Below are 17,704 nucleotides of genomic sequence, written 5' to 3'. Positions count from 1 at the left end.
GAGATATTCCTGGCACGCTTCAATTTTCTTCTCCTCTACAGTGGTGAAATATACCAAGTGTACCTATACCCCTTTAAAACCTCACCTACTACTATTGGAAATACCTTAATGTAATCCAATTTTATTTAAAAGAGTCCCTGTAAGAAAAATAGATATCTTACATAAGTGGCCTGCAAAAACACCTTGAGAATTGTATGTTATTTTTTCATAGTAGATTAAAAAAAAATAACTTGGATTTCTTTCCCTTTTTGTTTTTGTTTATACTTGATAAACAGAGATGTTGATGTGCCCTTTTTGATTTTGTTATAAACAGTAATCTCTGGTGCACTGTTCTAATGAGAAGCAAAAAATTTGACAGAAATTTTCAGCTTTTGAGAAGCTATTAGGTAATGCAATTGAACGAGTGGTAGAATGACGTTGTACACTGCAACAACACAGACTCTGACTTCAGAAGGTTGAAAATTACTTTTTTATTTTTGGGATGCGTTTTTCTTATATACTTTTTTACACAGACCAATTTGATTGGTGACAAGAAGACAAACTTCTTCAATCACATTGGTCAGATCAGAGAGATATTAAGAAGACGTCCGTCCTAGGGAAAAGAATGTAAACATAGGTACAGTTACAAAATTCTTTGGGAAAAGAATTTCAGAAAATCAAAATGTCTTAGGCACGAATCAGGGCTACAGTAGAAAAAAGGATAGACAAATCTGAATGATCTGATAAAGATTTCCAGATGTGTTTTGTGATGAACCTTCATATTTTACAGGAAAGCAAGACTTAAATAATGAACAGGTGTTTGAGAACTGTCTTAAGATCAGTAAGTGTCTTATAAATCCAGATATTCTAGACTTCATAAACAGGGAGACAAAGTATGTTCCTAGCTTTTATTTTCTGTTTTGTCTTTGTGGCATTATCCCTATTACACCAGGATCAGAAATTATATGTCCCCTTTAGTCCTAAAATCTTCTGCTGTTGCCATATTCCTAAACACATCTGAAAGGAAAGTTTCCTTCGGTCATGAAGGTGAACATAAGAATGCTGAGACAGCATGGCTCCAAGTATTGCATCACATTTGCTTTTCCCAGGACAAGGAGGTAAATATAGAATGGATACTAGTTGTATGGACAACCAGTGCCCATCTTAATTTTGTGTCTAGATGATAGCTTTATCAAGGAGGCAGAGGGAAATCTTCCAACCATTGCAATATCTACTGGGGATGTGTCAGGGCAGATCAGAGACTTAGCATTATTTGGTTCTGCTCCATACAAGATCTAGTGGATATTTTCCAATCTGATATAGGATGACAGTGACACTGCAAGTTGTGTCTCACAGCAAGATAAAATAGAATTAACACAATCAAGGTACACTGAAATGATTTTTTCCCAATTATATTTGGTTTGAAATACATTTCACATCTGAAGGACTACTCAGGACTAAGGACTACTCAGACTATTGAGGAGTAGGGCACTTCTCCTGCAAGGAAGAGTTGAGGGAGACAGACTTGCTTAATCTGGCAAAAAGGCTGATGGAGGAATCTAATATCAACCCACAAGTAGTTAAAGGACATTTTCAGAGTATAAAATGAAATACCTGGTAGTACACATGCTAAAACACAAAAAGCAATGCCCCCAAGTTTGGACCTCAGGAACTCAGACTGGAGCCCAGAAAAACTTTTGACCAGGAGGATGATGATGCAGCACTGGGACAGATACCTGCAGAGCAGGGGAAATGTCAGCCTTCAGAGGTTTTTAAGATGATTAGATTAGTCTGGTTTTGGTGCTACTTCTGTTCCAAGCAGAAGGCTGGACTAAGTAACCTCTAGAGGTTCCTTCTGTCAACATTTTTGTGAGTCTATCTAAAAGTCTCTTTTTTGCTGCTACATCTTTTGATGTAACAAAATGCTACTTTTCTCTGTAGCCCTTGCCTCACTCTCACCTTTAGATCATCACAGATCTGAGACGCCTGCTACTGCTGTCAGATCAAGGAAATCACAGTTCATCCCTTCACCTTTGCCTCTTTTAAATGGGTGATTCTTCTCACAGAAATTCTCTGTGAAATGTGTTCTGATAGTTCTGAACTTAATTTCCTGATTCCAATACAGAAAAGCATTTGAAGGTTAAATTTAAATCATGAGAGAGTGCTCACAAGCTTCACATCAAAATGTATGCTTAACTGACCTGCTGGATCAGAATTTATTGGAGTAGTTCACATTGTCTGGATTTTGCATAACGTAAGCAAAGCATCTCAAACTTCAAAATGAAGTTTCTTAACATGACCAAGTCCCAGTTAACTGTGCTGTTGTGCTGACATCTCTGATTCTGATTCTATTACCTACACATTTATGGAGTCTGCTCCAATCACCTAACAAAATTGGCCAGATTGAGCTTCTTTGGCATTCCTTAGACAGGTAGGATGTGAAAGTCTGGAGACATTATTGATTTCTCATCTGTTCATCTATTTCTGTACACCCCCAGACCTTCCATGAATCTTTGAGAACAGTGACAGCAATATATCCTTTGGAAAGAAGCTGCAGGACCTCATGAATCAGCTGCATAAAACACAGTAACCTGGGCAATTGTTAATCCTGTCTGTCACCTATGGGCCTGGAAGAAATGAGATCCTTGGCCAGGAGAGGAGATAACAAAATGCATTATTTAAAACTTGAATGCTTTTTGTATTATGTAACTTTTTTTCTTTTAGTGGCAGGAATCACAGAGCAGTACATGCACATTTTAGCTGCCAGGGGCTGAAACTGGCATCCTCAGGAATGTATCTCCTCCTGCTGCCTCAGGGAAAAATATAGTCATTTAGGCAGATCTGATTCAAAATGAAACTAGGGTGAAAACTGGAGGCTAGGTGAAAAATGGAGGGAGCTAAAAATTTCAAATGTGCTATTATTTTAACACTGACCCATTTTTCTTCTGTTTCAAATCATTTGAAGCTGAGAAGAAGAAAATAATGAAATTAAAATAGAGTCGTTAATGACTTCCAAACTTGGGTTTTGGAGGCCCAGATACTATTTGTGGCTCTGCCACTGGCTAGGTATGTAATTTCAATTCTTAATGTTACAGTTTCAAGCCTGGGAAATGCAGTCTGTAAAACTGACCTCTCTGATAAGCTTTTCAAGATGTATGGAAGAAAAAATCCCAATCAAATGTGTTTAATATAAGAAATAATACTTATTATATAAAAGTGTTACCTGAAAATATGTTCCCATGAATGTTTTTGGATCAAAATGTTATGGAAAAAAAAGTGATCTTATTTTAAAAAAAAATTTCAACTTCTCTATAGGGGAAAAAATTTAGGAATCATAGTATTTTAAAGCATCATTGATTTTAGAGCCAATATTATCCTATAAAGTGTTGTCTTAGCTTGGTAATCAGCATCTTGCTTGCAAGGAGATCAGTTTCCTGAAAGATGACAAATGCTTCTTCCCTTTGCCTTCCTCAATATTCATATGTGGAGCAGACTCATCTGGATTATCCAACTGTTTGTTTATACAAATGTCTTCTCAGATACGCCCTGGTGTGGAGGTTGTCACTCATGGCTGCAGTATAATGAATCTGCATAGAGATACTTCATTTGAAAAGTCAGAAATCTGTAGGAACAAAAAAAAAAAAAAAAAAAAAAAAAAAAAAAAAAAAATCCCCTGGTTCTAAATCCTTAACAAGATTCCTAATCTTGTGTTCCTGCAGGGAATTTCAATTTGGAAAAAATAAGGTACTGGAAAGTTCTGCATTACTGGATTTTTAGAGAAAACTGAACTACTCATAGAAGTTTTATATATGGGGTTTTTGTTTCAGTTAAAAACAATCAAATAACCCTCTAAAAATCACCTGCCTGAACTCCTCACCAATATAATTTGTCTCAGTTTGTTGTCCTTCATCTAGTTTTACTAATCTTTTTGTTCAAGGTTTAAATGAAAAAATTCCTTTCCAAAACCAAACATCAACTAGTTTAATTTTGAAAGTATCAAACCCCATTTTTTAACTAAATAGCCCTTATGTTTTTTTTCCTTTTGCCAATGCTGTCACAATTTAACAGTAATTCGCTTCCCTCAGAGTTCCATTTTCATCCACAATCTTTTATCTGCTCTGCTACATGCTGACACCTTTATAAGCTGTATCCCTAAAGTGACAAGGTCAGAGTACACCGCTATTTTCTAAGTGGCTTCTCAGCTGGGCACCCAGCTAAAACCTGTCCATTCCAGAGGCTGGCAGGAATGTGAAAATGTAATCCTATAAATGCTCAAATAACTGAAAGCACATAAACGGGCAGGTGAGCGGTTATATTTTGTGCTGTGACTCTCTACTGACTCGCTTTTTAAGACGGTCTCAGGAAAAGAAATGGAAGCTGAAACTGTAGGATGACAATGAACTGTACTTTGCAGGTCTGTGAGATTTTGGCTGCCCTGTGCAAGAGCAGCCCTTGCGAGCCCTTCTGCTGTGCTGCCACCTCGTGTCGCTCAGGGAGGATGGTGCCGACACAAAAGGCTCAGGATTAAGGCTGCCCATGTTACTGCTGAGAAGCACAAAGCAAGTCATGTTCTCTGGAGCTCAGACAGAGGCTAAAAGGCTGTAAGGTACAGTTTCCTATTTAAGATCTCTATGGACAAAATAGGCCTGTTCAAAGGGGAGAGCTCTGAATATCTCTGGCGGGAATGCTTCTGTTGGACAAAGGCTGGGTGGCTGAGTTTTTCATCTTTATTCTCATCTCATTTGAGAAAAAAAAAAAAGAAAAAAAAAAGAAAAAAAATAGAAAATAAAAGTTTAGTGGAAATGAAAAAGGATAAGACATTAAATAGAAATAAAAATACCACCAGAGCCTGGCCTATCTCACTAAAGGGCTTAGTCATACACTTGTCATCTGTGCATTTCAGATGTCTTTTAAGATGGATTCCCCCTCTGAGCTATTCTTCCACTTGTGCTGAATAAAGTACAAGCAATGTGCCTGATTGTTTTTTTGTTTGTCTTGTTTTTTTTTGGGGGGGGGAGGGGTTGGGGTTTTTTTAGTTTTTGTTTTGTTTTGTTTTGTAACTCTGTCAGTGTTCTGAGCACAGGTTCTGGTACTAGTTTGTTCCTACACATTTGGAAGAAGGGGTCAAACCTTGCAGGTTATGTTCTGAATGTGTATAGGTCCCACACTTTTACAAGATAGGTTTTTGCTTCCTTCAGGTTAGAGGCATCAGTATTGTGACTGATGTAGTGAGATACAAAACAATTATTTAAATTTCACCGTGTGACTGCTGTCTGTTTTCCAGGCTGGTTAGCAACTCTTGTTACTGAATAGGCCTGCATGTGAAGCCTGCCATTCACATTTCCCTGCTTACAGCCAGACAATTCTTAAAGGCAGGGATTATAGGGACCCTATGTCTGAACTGACATCCTAACGTGCAGCCTTGCAGAAAGAATTTGCTAGTTTGTCAGATCTGAGCAACTGCTCTGCAGCCCTGCAATGGCACAGCAGCAAAAGGGGCTCCCATCTGACACAGAGCTGCCAAGGAGCCTGTTGCACTTCCCTCTTGTGGTGAGCCCCACTGCAAGGTAAAGACTACATTCTTTTACCAGTTCCTCCTTTACTGCACGTGGTAGCTGCCTCTGCTGTGACAGCTCTGCTTTCAAGTTCTGCTTAATGCTCTGAGCTCCAAATGATCGCACAGCCAATCACTACTTGGTCTAATTTGCCCCCTTAACAAAGTATTTTCTACTTGTGCAATGCTTGGGGTTAATTTCAGGACTAAATTTACTTCTCTGATGAGCAGCAGCAATTTTGTGTATCCTTAATGGTCCAAATCCTAGCACAAAAACGAACATTAATGTAGAACCTGGCTATAAATTAAGCAGAGATTAAGGATATTTTTTTCTTATTATTTACCATCCTAGAACTGAGTTGTTTGAACACTCTTAAAGCAACAGTCCCCAGGCAAGGTTCTCAGCTTCAAGAATTGTTGTTTTAAATCAGAACATACCAGATCCCAAACCCACTCTTTTCATCCCCATTCCTTTTGTCCAGAATTTTGTATGACATGGCAAACCAAATGCAATTGGATTTGGTCCCATAAATAAAGAATTGAAGAAGTCCCATATATAAAGAATATACATGAATCTAGTTCACAGAGCTAGAAGAATATCTACAGAAGAAACAGGCTTATCCTTGAATAGGATGTGACTGCTTTTTAAGCCTGGCTTTTTAGGTGCTTGCAGGTACCTGAGCAGTACTGACTGTGGGAAAGCAGCTTTCCTGGACGTGTGCACAGTCTCTTTGGAAGCACAGCTTATTGAAGAACCAGACCACAAGAGCTGGAGTTTATCAGTAGATGTGAGAGCTGCAAAAAAACCAAAAAGCCAAACCAACCAACCAAAAAAAAAAAAAAAATAGTTAGCAGGGGACAAGTCAGAGCTGGAAAAATGTCTGCTCTCACACCTGTATTTGAAGGATCTTGTTTATTTTGTTTAGCCTGAACTTCAGACTCCCTATTTACTCTAAGATGACGATGAGTGTTGCTGTAGGCTGTGCAAGCTACACATCTTTGCAGAAAGCAAAGGGAGTATAAAACAGGAACTACTTTATATTTCTGAAACTTAAGAAAGTAATGTTGTTTGCAGAGTTTTTAATGATCCTTCTGCAGAGAGAATAAGAAAGAAGAATAATAAGAATAAATCTTCCCAAAAAAGCAACTCTTGGTCAATATGTGTTTTGTAATTACATCTTGTGCTTTTGTCTGCAGCTGAATGCTATTTTCTGATAAGCACTCTGTGTTAAAGTCTAATTTTGTTTTGTAAATTTTAAAAACCCTGCAGAACTTGTGTATCATGATCGTTTAATTCAACAACTTTTGAGTTGGTATGAAAACAATGAATTCCTGTGTCTCCTGTAGTGGAGAGCTAATCTGAGCTACAGCAGGGGGCATGCCATTGCTATTATATTTATGCCAATTGTATTTTTCCACCAGCCTTTCGACTTCCTCAATCTCATTAGACTGACATGGGTTCTAGTGTGGAGATCATGTGTTCAGTCAAGTTGCCTTAAAATTTTCTTGCACAACATTTTTCTAGTCAGTAGGTGATATTTAACCAAAATAGCAGCTTCCCAGAGGAACTTTCTTTTCTATACTTTCGTTCTTCTGGGGAAAAAATATTCTATTTATTCAGTCCTGTTTGGCTCTGGCATTTTCAAATAAAAATGTTTTCACTTTTGCTACATACCCATTTTAAATGAGGCTTCTTTTTTCTTGTGTTTTTAAAAGTTGATGTGGTTTTACTGACTCAGGAATAGTTTTGGGATTTATTTATGCACAGAATTTTTTTAAAGTGTAGTTTAAAATTATTGTTACATCATCCAGTTAGTCCCCCTGACAAATTTTAACAGGGAAAAAAAAAAAAAAAAAAAAAAAAAGACCAAGGGGTGAAGCTATCAAGCAGCTGATTTACATGTGCTGTATAAGGGTTTGTAGGAAACTATCTCAGGATTGCACAGATTTCAAAAGACCAAAAACCACTGTTGCAGCCCAACATGTGAGATGTGGGCAGTTGGATACACTTCTGTTGGTTCTTGTTTAAACAAAAACATTGGAAAACCTTCGTTTTGATTTACAGATTTGTTGATACATTCTTACAGCTGGCCAGAGTGTAATAAGCTCTGTGAAGATATATCAAGTCTGAGGGTTGACCTGCAACCGCCCATAGTGGCTTAATAATATTTCTGAGAGGGCTTTTCAAGTGTGTTTTGTAAAGCAAAGGTTTTAAAAAAAAACAAAATAACAAATTATACAGAAACAAAACCAAAGCACTCTGATACCTTCCTAAGACACCTTAAAAAGCACTCGAGCTCCTTGTGCACCTTCATAAATACTTAAAATTTTCAGAGAGACAATCTGGCTTGCTGCCAATAGAAGCAGCTACAGGTTCTGAGAAACACTTCTAAAGCCCAATCAGTGCTGGCACTGGGCCAATTACAATGAGAAGGACATGGAAAATTCTAGTTTAACTTCCTTATATGTTCTAAGGCAAATCTAAACTCTTTTAGTTTCCTGCTCTGGTGCGGGGGTGCATTCCTACAATTTGTGCTGATGGAGGGAATTTGCTTCCAATGAAACATTTTGAAATAGCAAAATTCAAGTGACAAATTATCCTTACTACATAACATTGCTGAGGAAAGGTGCTGCCTGGGTGCCAGGGGGCACAGAGGACCAGAACTCCTGACCTTGCTCAGGTAGAAACAAGGGAGAAGGAAATGGATCACTTTCCCGAGACAAGTCAGGACCACAGGACCAAGCTGCAAAGTGCACTGTCCTTTTAAACCCACAGTCACGGTGCCAGAGTAGTGGGGGATGTCTGGGGCTCCCAATACAGGCTGAGAGTGCTCAGTGAAAAGAGATGCCGGCAGGCAACAGTCAGGAATACTATCCTTGTGGATACATGCATGTCTTCACCAGTTACCTGCCATGGTTTCCTCACACGGGCCCCATTTGATCAAAGCCGAGGTGCAGTTAGCTGTGCAGGTGCACGAACACGGAGGTGCCTGGCAATGTGCACAGCGTGGCCGTGTTTCGGCACTGCCGTCCCCTCAGGGTGCTGGTGCTGCCCGAGGGCCTGGGTGACAAGGGCCAGGAAGACCTTCCTTCCACCTCCCCAGGGCTCTGACCTCCAGAAAAGAGCCAGCCAAAGAGGCGAGGTGGCCTCTGTACACCTGCCTGCCCCACGCCTGCCCTGTGTGTGTGCCTGAGGGAGAGGAGCTGGGCTGCTCAGGACCACGATCCTGCAGCTTCCCTGGAGCCTGCTGCCTCCGCTTCTCTGGGAGGATGTGCTGATGGAGCTGAATGCCTCCTTCATTGCAAATTTCAAGGTTTGCTGAGAAAAAGGATGAGTGAAAATGATGGTTAAGCAGATGGTTTAAATTTCTGTGTCGTCTTTCTCTGTGGTTTCTCTGTCAGCTTCTGTTCTGCCGCTGAAAAGAAGAGAGGAAAATGAAACACAGCCGCTTCCCTAAAGAAATGAATAATGATTCTAAGAACATTTTTTAATCAAGTTTCTTTTTATCAAGAAAAGATGATGGATTTTAGCAAGAAAGGCAAAGAGTGGGAAAAAGCCTGCAGCTAATTCAGCTTTTGGACACTGAAATGTTGAAAGGAACACATGTTTAAATTGCTTTTTTTTCTCTAGATTGAAGGTTACAAATGTGCAGCACAAAAATTTATTGTCTCAGCAAATTCAGCTGAATTTTACTTTTTATGTCTAAAAGGAGACAAAATACAGGCTTTTCAGCAAAGCCCCATCCCATTTAGGTTTGCAGTTTGGCTGAACTATGAGCCCTTCAGGCAAAGGCAACTGCACAGCAGTGGCCAGAGGACATGTCTGCTCTTGCTGCAGCCAGTCAGCCATTTGGTGAATGTAATACTACTGAAGCATAGTGCAAGTCGTGTTTTTGGGGAAACCTGCATTCACTGACCTCCAGCCTCAGGCTGAAGAAGTACTGTGATTCTTGGCATTCTGCACCACTAAGATACATTGATGTGGCTGGTATCATAGATATAAAGGCATGAATTGGGTTTTTTCCACTTGCGTGTGGAGATTGGAGTGGCAAAGGAAAGAGAAGTCTTACAAGAAGTAACGTGAGGAACAGTATTCAATGCTGTGAGACAGGTGGGCCTTGTTATCTCTGGATCCTTGCCTCAGAAAGCCAGCTGTTTGTCTGGCTCAGGCAGGACACCATCTCCACTGGGCCATGGATGACCTACATCACAGTGCTGCCCTATCACATGGTGATAGATGTATCCTATTAGTTGGTGTTGGTAGTGCTGACTCCTGGGACCAGGAGATTTAGTGCCCTTTCTAGATGTCTCAAACAAAATGAAGGTTCCTTTGTCCTTCGAACTAGGTGCTCTGACATAGGTGCAAATGCATGTGAGAGACATGTTTCTTTTTTTTTTTTTTTTTTTTTTTCTTTATTCCCTGAGACTATAGGGAAGAGGACAAAGAAGGATTTTTCCTCCTGTTTTTGTAGGTGGAGGCAGATTACAAAAGGGTTTTTAGTATAAACAACCAAAACTGATGAAGGGCATTGTGGCACTGTTTCCCACTATGTTAACTGTAAGTTTGTTTGAACCCCTTGAGTTATTTTTACTACAGATAATTTGGTTACATCTGTTTTGCTCCAGTGAAGCAGAGATTAAGTGGGTGGGTGTGTTGAAACTGGACTTTCAGACCCACCAACAGTTAGTGAAGTATGAAAAAGAGAAATGGTGCTTCCTCTGCTGTGACTCTCCTAACATTTGTGTGTCTGCTTGAGTCCTGACATCATCTAGAGAGGAGGTACAACTGGTTCGGGAAGATCTCTGGGAAATCAGCCTCTCTGATCAAACAGTATGGCAGGGTTGCTGCAAATGACTTTCTGTGCTTTAAAAGTGGCAGAAGAAAGGGTGGAAATGGAGCCCATTTAGGCTTATTTCTGAGTTAGGAAGTCTAAAACAGTGATGTTCTCTCTGGATTGGTATTAACATACTCTTCTGGATCTCTGTGTTTCTGCCATTGGTCTCGCAGTGTGGGTTGGGCTAGATTGCAGCTGGAAGTGGATCAGCTGGTATGTGAATGGCCTATGGCAGGAAAGTAGCAGATGTGTTGGCACAGGGTTTCACAGGCTGAGTGAGCTTGCTCAGCCTGTGCTGAGAGCTGCTAAAAGCCACACCAGTGCAGCACGGAGCTGTGAGTGCCTCTGGGGCTCACTGAAGAGGCCGACTGGAGCTGTCCTGAGTGTACATAGCCCAGTGTGACCTTGCATCTTCTTGGAAAACACTCCGTAAATTGCACTTAGTTTAGCTAATGCTTCCCAAAACTTGGTCAGTTTAGAGGCTACTGTATGTATAGACTGGTGCAGAGTCTTTTCCTTGGGATCTAATGTATATATTTCTTTTTGCCACAAAGATGCAGTTCTGCTTAAATTCTGGTGTAATGTGTAAAGGAATGAACTAAACCCATGATTTTGCTGCTGCCTGTATTCCAATACAAGACATTCCCCATAAGGGATGAGGACAGTCCTCTGGGATTGCTCTGTGCCAGGAATACTGCTGCATCAAGAGAAGTCCCTGTGGAGTACAGGCAATTGCTATCCTGGTTTATGACTTACTGGGAGTCTTCAGCCTGGATTAGCAGTGCTTTATGCTGTGAAATTGCAGGTTAGTTGGAAGAGAAAGTTGGTTAGTTTTCCTTCTGAATGCTTTTTCAAGCATTTGAATAAAGCAGATGTTAACAGAAAACAGGTGGCTTTAACCACCCAGGGTAGAGTCCCCTCAGGTTTCAGTCATTGTAAGGTCATAATCCCGTTGGTTCTCAAGGTCACCATAAAATTGCTGGGGAGGAGCAGTTGGAAACACTTGAATTTCCTGTGTAAAAATGTTTAAACTCCATCTCCCCTTAAAAAACCATTATAAAGCCTTTCAGATGTGTTATTAGGGAGAACAAAAAAGCAAGTAGACAGCCAGGAAGCAATCTTCCCCAAACTCCCTATCTAATCAAGGTTGATTTATGTTGTCAGTGAGTTTATAGTGCTTGCTTGCCTCTTGATTTAAATAGCTGTCTTGACCATTTCAGTAAAGAGGTCAGGGACACAGAATTCCCTTTGCCATTCAAGTGTATTTATTTTAAGGGTGCAGCATTTGAGGAAGGACTACTACAGTTGCCTGACTTTGGGCACAGATTGTTGCACAGAGAGCATGAGCTTTGTGATGCTGTATTCCTGTAGTAGTTTTGTGAACCTTAAATTTAAAACCAAAATGAAACAAATCCCACTCCCCTTCCCCCTTGTGAATACAGTACAGAGGGGGAAATACCTGGTTACTCTTGATTCAGGGAGAAGAATGCTGTGCCTTCTAGGTTTGTGTGTTAGCTGAGCTGTTCTAAATTGCTTTGTGAGCTTGATGGCTCCTGGGCTGTGGTTTGTTTGCTTTTCACTTCTGCTTTCCTCAGGAAGTAAATGCAGCAGCTAATCAAATGATTCACAGTGGAGAATTTAAAGAGCAGAGTGGGAGCTGCTGCATACACCAACATGCCTAGCAGGACAGAAGCAGCAACACTCATTTCTCTGGATATGGTTATTGACTGCAAAAGGAGCTGCCAAATCTAAGAGCCCAGGTATGTCAAGAGCTTTTCTGTGAAAGTGGACAGAGCAGACTGTTAAATGCTGAAGGAGCCTGCAATATTGGTTGAAACTGGTATGTTATGATAGGATTACTTTCACTTAGTGAAGGTTTCAGTCAAAGTTCACCCTACACTGCAGTGCAAAGACAGCTTTCCTTAGGAAGTAGTGGAATTCCTGTTTTTATTATTTACAGTTATTAGCTGTGATAACTGTGCTTATTGAGCAGCCATCTTTGCTGCCAATGAAAGGAAGAGAGTATAAAGGAGTATCATACTGCATTTTTGGGATGATCTGAGCTGTGTGTTTCTTATAGTCCACAGAATCCTGGGATTTAATAGTCAAGAAAAGTATATTGGGATAAAGAATATTTAAAGTCGGTAGTCCTAGAACTCAGGCTCTGATATTTTGTCTAGTTTATCTCTTGTGATCTGAGCAGCTGGAGTAAATAAGGAGGCAAATTATAGTATTTATTTTGTGTTCATGTACTTTTGAAGATCAAAGATTTCCATGTACACTCAACTACATTTTTAAAGATTCTAACTGTAAAAAGTGGTTCAATTATGGCCTGAATTTTGCTATGTGATTTGAATCTCTTTTGGTCTTGGTGCAAATTGGGATTTTTTACCTGAATGGGGTCTTTCTATGAGCTGCTGAGAGGGGTGATAGCATAATTAAAATGTCATTTAAAATTCATGTTTGTTCAAATAGTAAACTGTTAGTAACAGTATTCTGCTGGTCTTTCTGGCAGTTTTGGTCAGGCCTTTCTTCCCTTCTGTCTTTTCAGTCTGGAAAGATGTAGCCACATTTCTGTGTGATTTCACACAAGCTTTATTTAGAAAAAAAGGGAAAATACCTAATTAAGTTCCATTTTCTCTCAGTAATCTGAAACTACATTCTGAATGATACTATCAAATTTATTTGATTAATTGTAACTTTTATATATTTTAAAATACTTATTTTTAGACTTTACTTTTTGTATCATTGTGATACTTATCAAAAAGTATCTTATCAAGCATAATCAAGAATAAAAAAACCCCCACCCTTATCAAAACTGAAATAAACTATTAACTTACACTGAGGATCAGAACAAATCGTGGAGTCTACAAGAGACAACATATAAGACCTTTTCAAAATATCTAAGTTATCCTTAGTACCAAAGATATTTGAACGCTGAACTATGTGATTTTGTGGTTGGTCTAGAAGAGTAATTGTCCTCCAAGATGAATAGAAAATTGAAAGGATTTGAAAGTCTTAATCAAGTTATAGATGCAAGAAATGGCTTCTAGGAGAAGCAATATTTAAAGCATGTAGTGCAAGTAGAGTCAACACACTAATACTGGAGGACTGATATTTAGTCTGATATGGCTTTTGTAGTCTAAATAGTTGGAATAAATAATGAGGAATATCATAATCTTTCTTTTGCCTTTTTGTAGTTTTGGAAATCAAAGTGCTTCACGTACACTTTAAATGTCTTACATAGCCTGTTACAATTCCATCTTCACTAATGAAGTTGTTTGTGAGTGTCTGGTTGTAAGAGTTCCTGTGGAGCTGGAATGAACTCTTTCATCACATGGATTCATGGAGTGAGCACTTTGAGAGGCTGTTCCTGCTTGTTTTAACTGTGCCACCAACAAGAGAGGCCCTCTCAGTCCTCTAGAAATAGAAAATTGATAAACATATTTGTAGAGCCATGCAGTGCAGCTCAGGGAGTTGACTCATCAGACACTGACCTTCTTCTGAGGCCAGTGGAAGCACTTCATTTCACCTCTCCATGACTAAATTTCACCATTTGTAGAATGCCTCTGTAAAGCACTTTGGGGTTCTCTATGCAGAAAACCACAGTGCACGTTGGCACTGGAGTGAGTTACTTGTTAGCATTGTCTTAAGCTTAGCAGAGTAGCTTCCAAGGTGAGAGATCTCCTTGAGGAACAGAATGGCTTTGTTATTTGGGAGGCTGGTTGAGCCTCACTGAGAACATGACTGAACCATGCTCACCGAAGCTGCTAGAACAGCACCCAGGCTTTCTCAACCAACACCTTACAGCTTCAGGATGACTCAAGTGGGTTAAAATCCCAGTGTTAAGTGTGACATATGACAAATATAACTCCCACACAGTCATGAGGAACAGAGTCTTCCTCTTTACTCTGTGCAGTCACTTTTTATCTCATAGGGCTTATTGTCTTAATATAGATAAACAAGGAAAACAACAGCCACAAAACACAAAATGTTGTGGAGGTGGGAATTTCTAGACTGACTTTTCCTTGGAGTCTGATCAAAATGACATAGGCCTCCATCTCTTAGCAAAGGACAGAGTATGGGCTGTGGTAAAATGTTAGCCTGTGGTGTAGTGTAAAGGACCAGCATTTGCATGGTCTGCTGCACAGGTGTCTGCTGGGACCTTCATCTTGTTGCAGGTGGTATGGTGCACAGTGACAAGGTAAATGCCCTGCCATCCATCTCTGTGGTACAGAGTTACTGCAGGAGTGTGGAAGTGAAACTGGTTCATCGGGCACAGAGTAGGGCCAAATGCAAGCAGTAAGCTACCTGTGTAACTGATGGACAATGAAGGAGAATCTCAAATGCAGTTTTAGTGTTGGCTCATAATTCTAAACCAAGCTCATAATACCGTCTTTTAAAATTTGTTTTAATGTATGTATGTATTGGCAGTGCAGATCTGACCTAGATTTTTCGTCACATTTGCTTTTTTGGCATTTTTATTGAAATTGTGGAATGGCAATCACAGAGACAATGTAGAGAAAGAACTTTTTTTCCCAGAAATGAAGGTAGAGTGATGTTTTTCTTTGAGAGGGTAATGATTTGTTAAAGACTCTTCTGAGCTCTTAAAAAACTATATACTTGGTAAGTAAAGTGAGCTACATCCATATTGGTAACAACTCCCATCTGCCCACCCACACTGTAGTAATTTGTCCTGTTGTAGTCTCAGGAGTAGTCAGACAATGACCTAGACTCCAATAAGCCCATGGATGAGTTCAATGGAAACTGGAGAAGCATGATCTCTGTTGGTGTAAGTGTTGTCGTGATGCAGGCTCAGCATAGCAGGGTTAGCTCACAGAAGGCTGTGGCAAAGAAGTAGGGCTGAGTGACCCCCCCAGAACACTACGGATGAAAACATGGCTGTGAAGTAGATGAGACGACTTGGGGTTGAGATATGGGTACCAGAAGGATTCCTTGATATGTACTGCAAGTTGGACTCATTTTAATTTTGATGGACATGAGAGTGCCAGAAACACCAAGCTCCTTCATTGCAGCATATCTGCTTCAGTTTACAGGATCAGTAAAACAAGCAGTGCTGTTGTGAAAATATCTACTTTACAGAGCTGTGCATTTGCCACAAGGAAAAGCTGGATGTTGCTGCCTCTTTGGGCCAGAACAGCTCTGTGGGGAATCTTTGGCTTTTCCACACAGCTACTATTCCAGATAGGCTTCAGTCCCACTCTAGGTGGGGAATGTATCAGGGATGTGCTGCTAGACTCAATAAAATGTGTAACCTGGCTCTTGGTTAGTGCTTTTCTGTTGCAGATCTGCTGATAGTAATAGTTATAACTTGTTTTACAGTCGCTGTGACTGAGGTATAAGGGAGAAGACCTGACTCAGTTGCAAAGCTGGGGCTGGACTCCAGTTTTGTTGTGTGGTTTACTGGTTTGTTCTGCCAAAGCCCAGATGAGTTGTGTAGCACATGCATATGTCTCATGGAAGAGAGTTTGTTCATGCAATGGCTGGGTAGTAATGTTCTTGTCCAGAAGCAGGGTACATTACCATTAAAATTGGAGGAGTCAATGTCTAAGAGTGTTTCCATATTTCTGAACGCTAACTCCAAGAGTTAAAACTGTCAGTGTCTTATTTCTTTGGAGAGTTGACTGGTAAGAGGTATAAATAACCAGTATATTTATCTGGTCTCATCTCAGCATGGACAAAGCAGCTGAACCCATGTGGCAGCTGGAGGATTTGCCTGACAATGCAAGACGGCAGGAGCAGAACCCTGATAATGGAGACACAGCAGAAGTGTTGGAACAGCCTGCACACAGCAAGGACGAGCTACCCCAGAGCCATACCCTACTGTGGCAGACTCTAGGCCAACAGTTTGTAGAATATGAACAAGTGGCTCCATTTCTCATCCCAGAGGATCAACAGAGAAGGCTGCTGGAACTTCTTCCCCTCTTCTTAAAGGTTTGTTCTCTTTATTGCCTTTGGTGCAGATGCCAATTTGAGTTTCTTTTGCCCTATCCATTCTGTAGTCACCTGAACAGCCAGTGTAGTTAATTGAAGAAGGATCCCTCTAGGTGCTAAGTTCTTTTACTCCATTGGAAGCCTGGAGAAGCAGTTTCTTGTCCCCCTTTCATCTACCTTACCTGCTACGTTTGCATGAAAAAAAAGTACATGGGGAAGCACTGCTTCACTTTCCTGAGTGGCTAAATTCTATTCTTGAAATCAAGGAGTGAGACAGGCATCTCACAAAGTGAGTACCCTGTGAAGAGGTCGCTTCATGTCTGCCTCATCTATTTTATTACTTAGTGCTGAGCACAGTTTCAGTCTGGGAAAATGTGGTTGTGGCAGCCAGTTAGGGGAAATGAAGGTGTACAGCCTTAGGATGGAATTTTGGGGTTAATGACAATGCTGATGTCTAATTTTAGTGCTTGAGAGAGGAGTTGGGTGAGAGATGAGGAAACCATGGAGTGAGAAGAGCTGGGGCATATCATGGGCAAGGGACACAGCTGAGAACTAGAACATTTTAGTTAGCAGGCTGCCCTACAGCTGCCATCAGCCAACGATTTCTGAGACAAACATATTGAAAGGTGAAACTAGAAGAGCCCTGTAATGAATGGGAGCCTTCTGGGTTGGTTTTCTGTGCTAGAGTCTTTGGAATATTGAAGAAACTTCTTGAGTGGATCATACAGAGACACAATGGCAGAGCGTATGCTGAGTGAAGTAAAAAACCTGGCTTGTTTTTAGAGGTACTGTGGCTGTGTACAAGTACAGAATTGTTTTTCTCTTGGATTAGTTTGTGTATTTATGGGTACTGAATCTGCATTTTTACACTCTCACTGTGTTTTTCAGAAAGAGAATAAAAACATCTCTTGGTGAAGCTCTGTTTTAATGATGGCATATTTCAAGTGTCTGTACTTGTGAGTTCTCAATGCTCTTGAGTGACAGAACTCAGATCTGTCTGTTCCTTACCTAGCTGAGTTGGATTTCTGAAATAGAAGTCAGTGGGTAGGTGAGAAAAATAAAAGTTAATGCATGGTCACTATTTACATGGAAGCACAGTGAGGCATAAAAGGGGATAGTCTGCATTTTGAACTGAGGAAAATCACTGTGCTCAGGGCTGTGACATCTTTGGTGTTCATGACAGTAAAGCAGGAATAACTTCCAGATAGTCATAAACATTTCACTTAGGTGGATGGAGAATGAAACTTTGATGCTTGTAAGTCCTTGTGCACAGTGAAATCGTTGTAGATACTGGTGTCAGTAAAAAGCACTGAAACTGGTGCAAACAATTGAGTTGTGGGTAGGATCTGGAAGTGCCCATGGTAAAGCGTCTGTGGTGTTT

The 17,704-nt window shown here is 40.3% G+C and overlaps 1 protein-coding gene across 2 annotated transcripts in view; it reads left to right on the top strand.

Annotated features, from left to right (window-relative positions):
- The first annotated feature begins 16,062 nt into the window (after window positions 1–16,062).
- Window positions 16,063–17,704, top strand: part of WDFY4 (WDFY family member 4) — a 115,120-nt gene continuing 113,478 nt past the window's right edge. For both annotated transcript variants that reach the window (XM_066323894.1, XM_066323895.1), the window contains exon 1: window positions 16,063–16,323. In XM_066323894.1, the coding sequence (XP_066179991.1) occupies window positions 16,063–16,323 (261 nt within the window). The remainder of the gene's footprint in view (window positions 16,324–17,704) is intronic.

This window comes from Sylvia atricapilla, chromosome 8, assembly GCF_009819655.1.
Source record: "Sylvia atricapilla isolate bSylAtr1 chromosome 8, bSylAtr1.pri, whole genome shotgun sequence".
NCBI classification, from domain to species: Eukaryota; Metazoa; Chordata; class Aves; order Passeriformes; family Sylviidae; genus Sylvia; species Sylvia atricapilla.
Note: the sequence above shows the minus strand (reverse complement) of the source record. Positions and strands in the feature narration are given on the sequence as shown.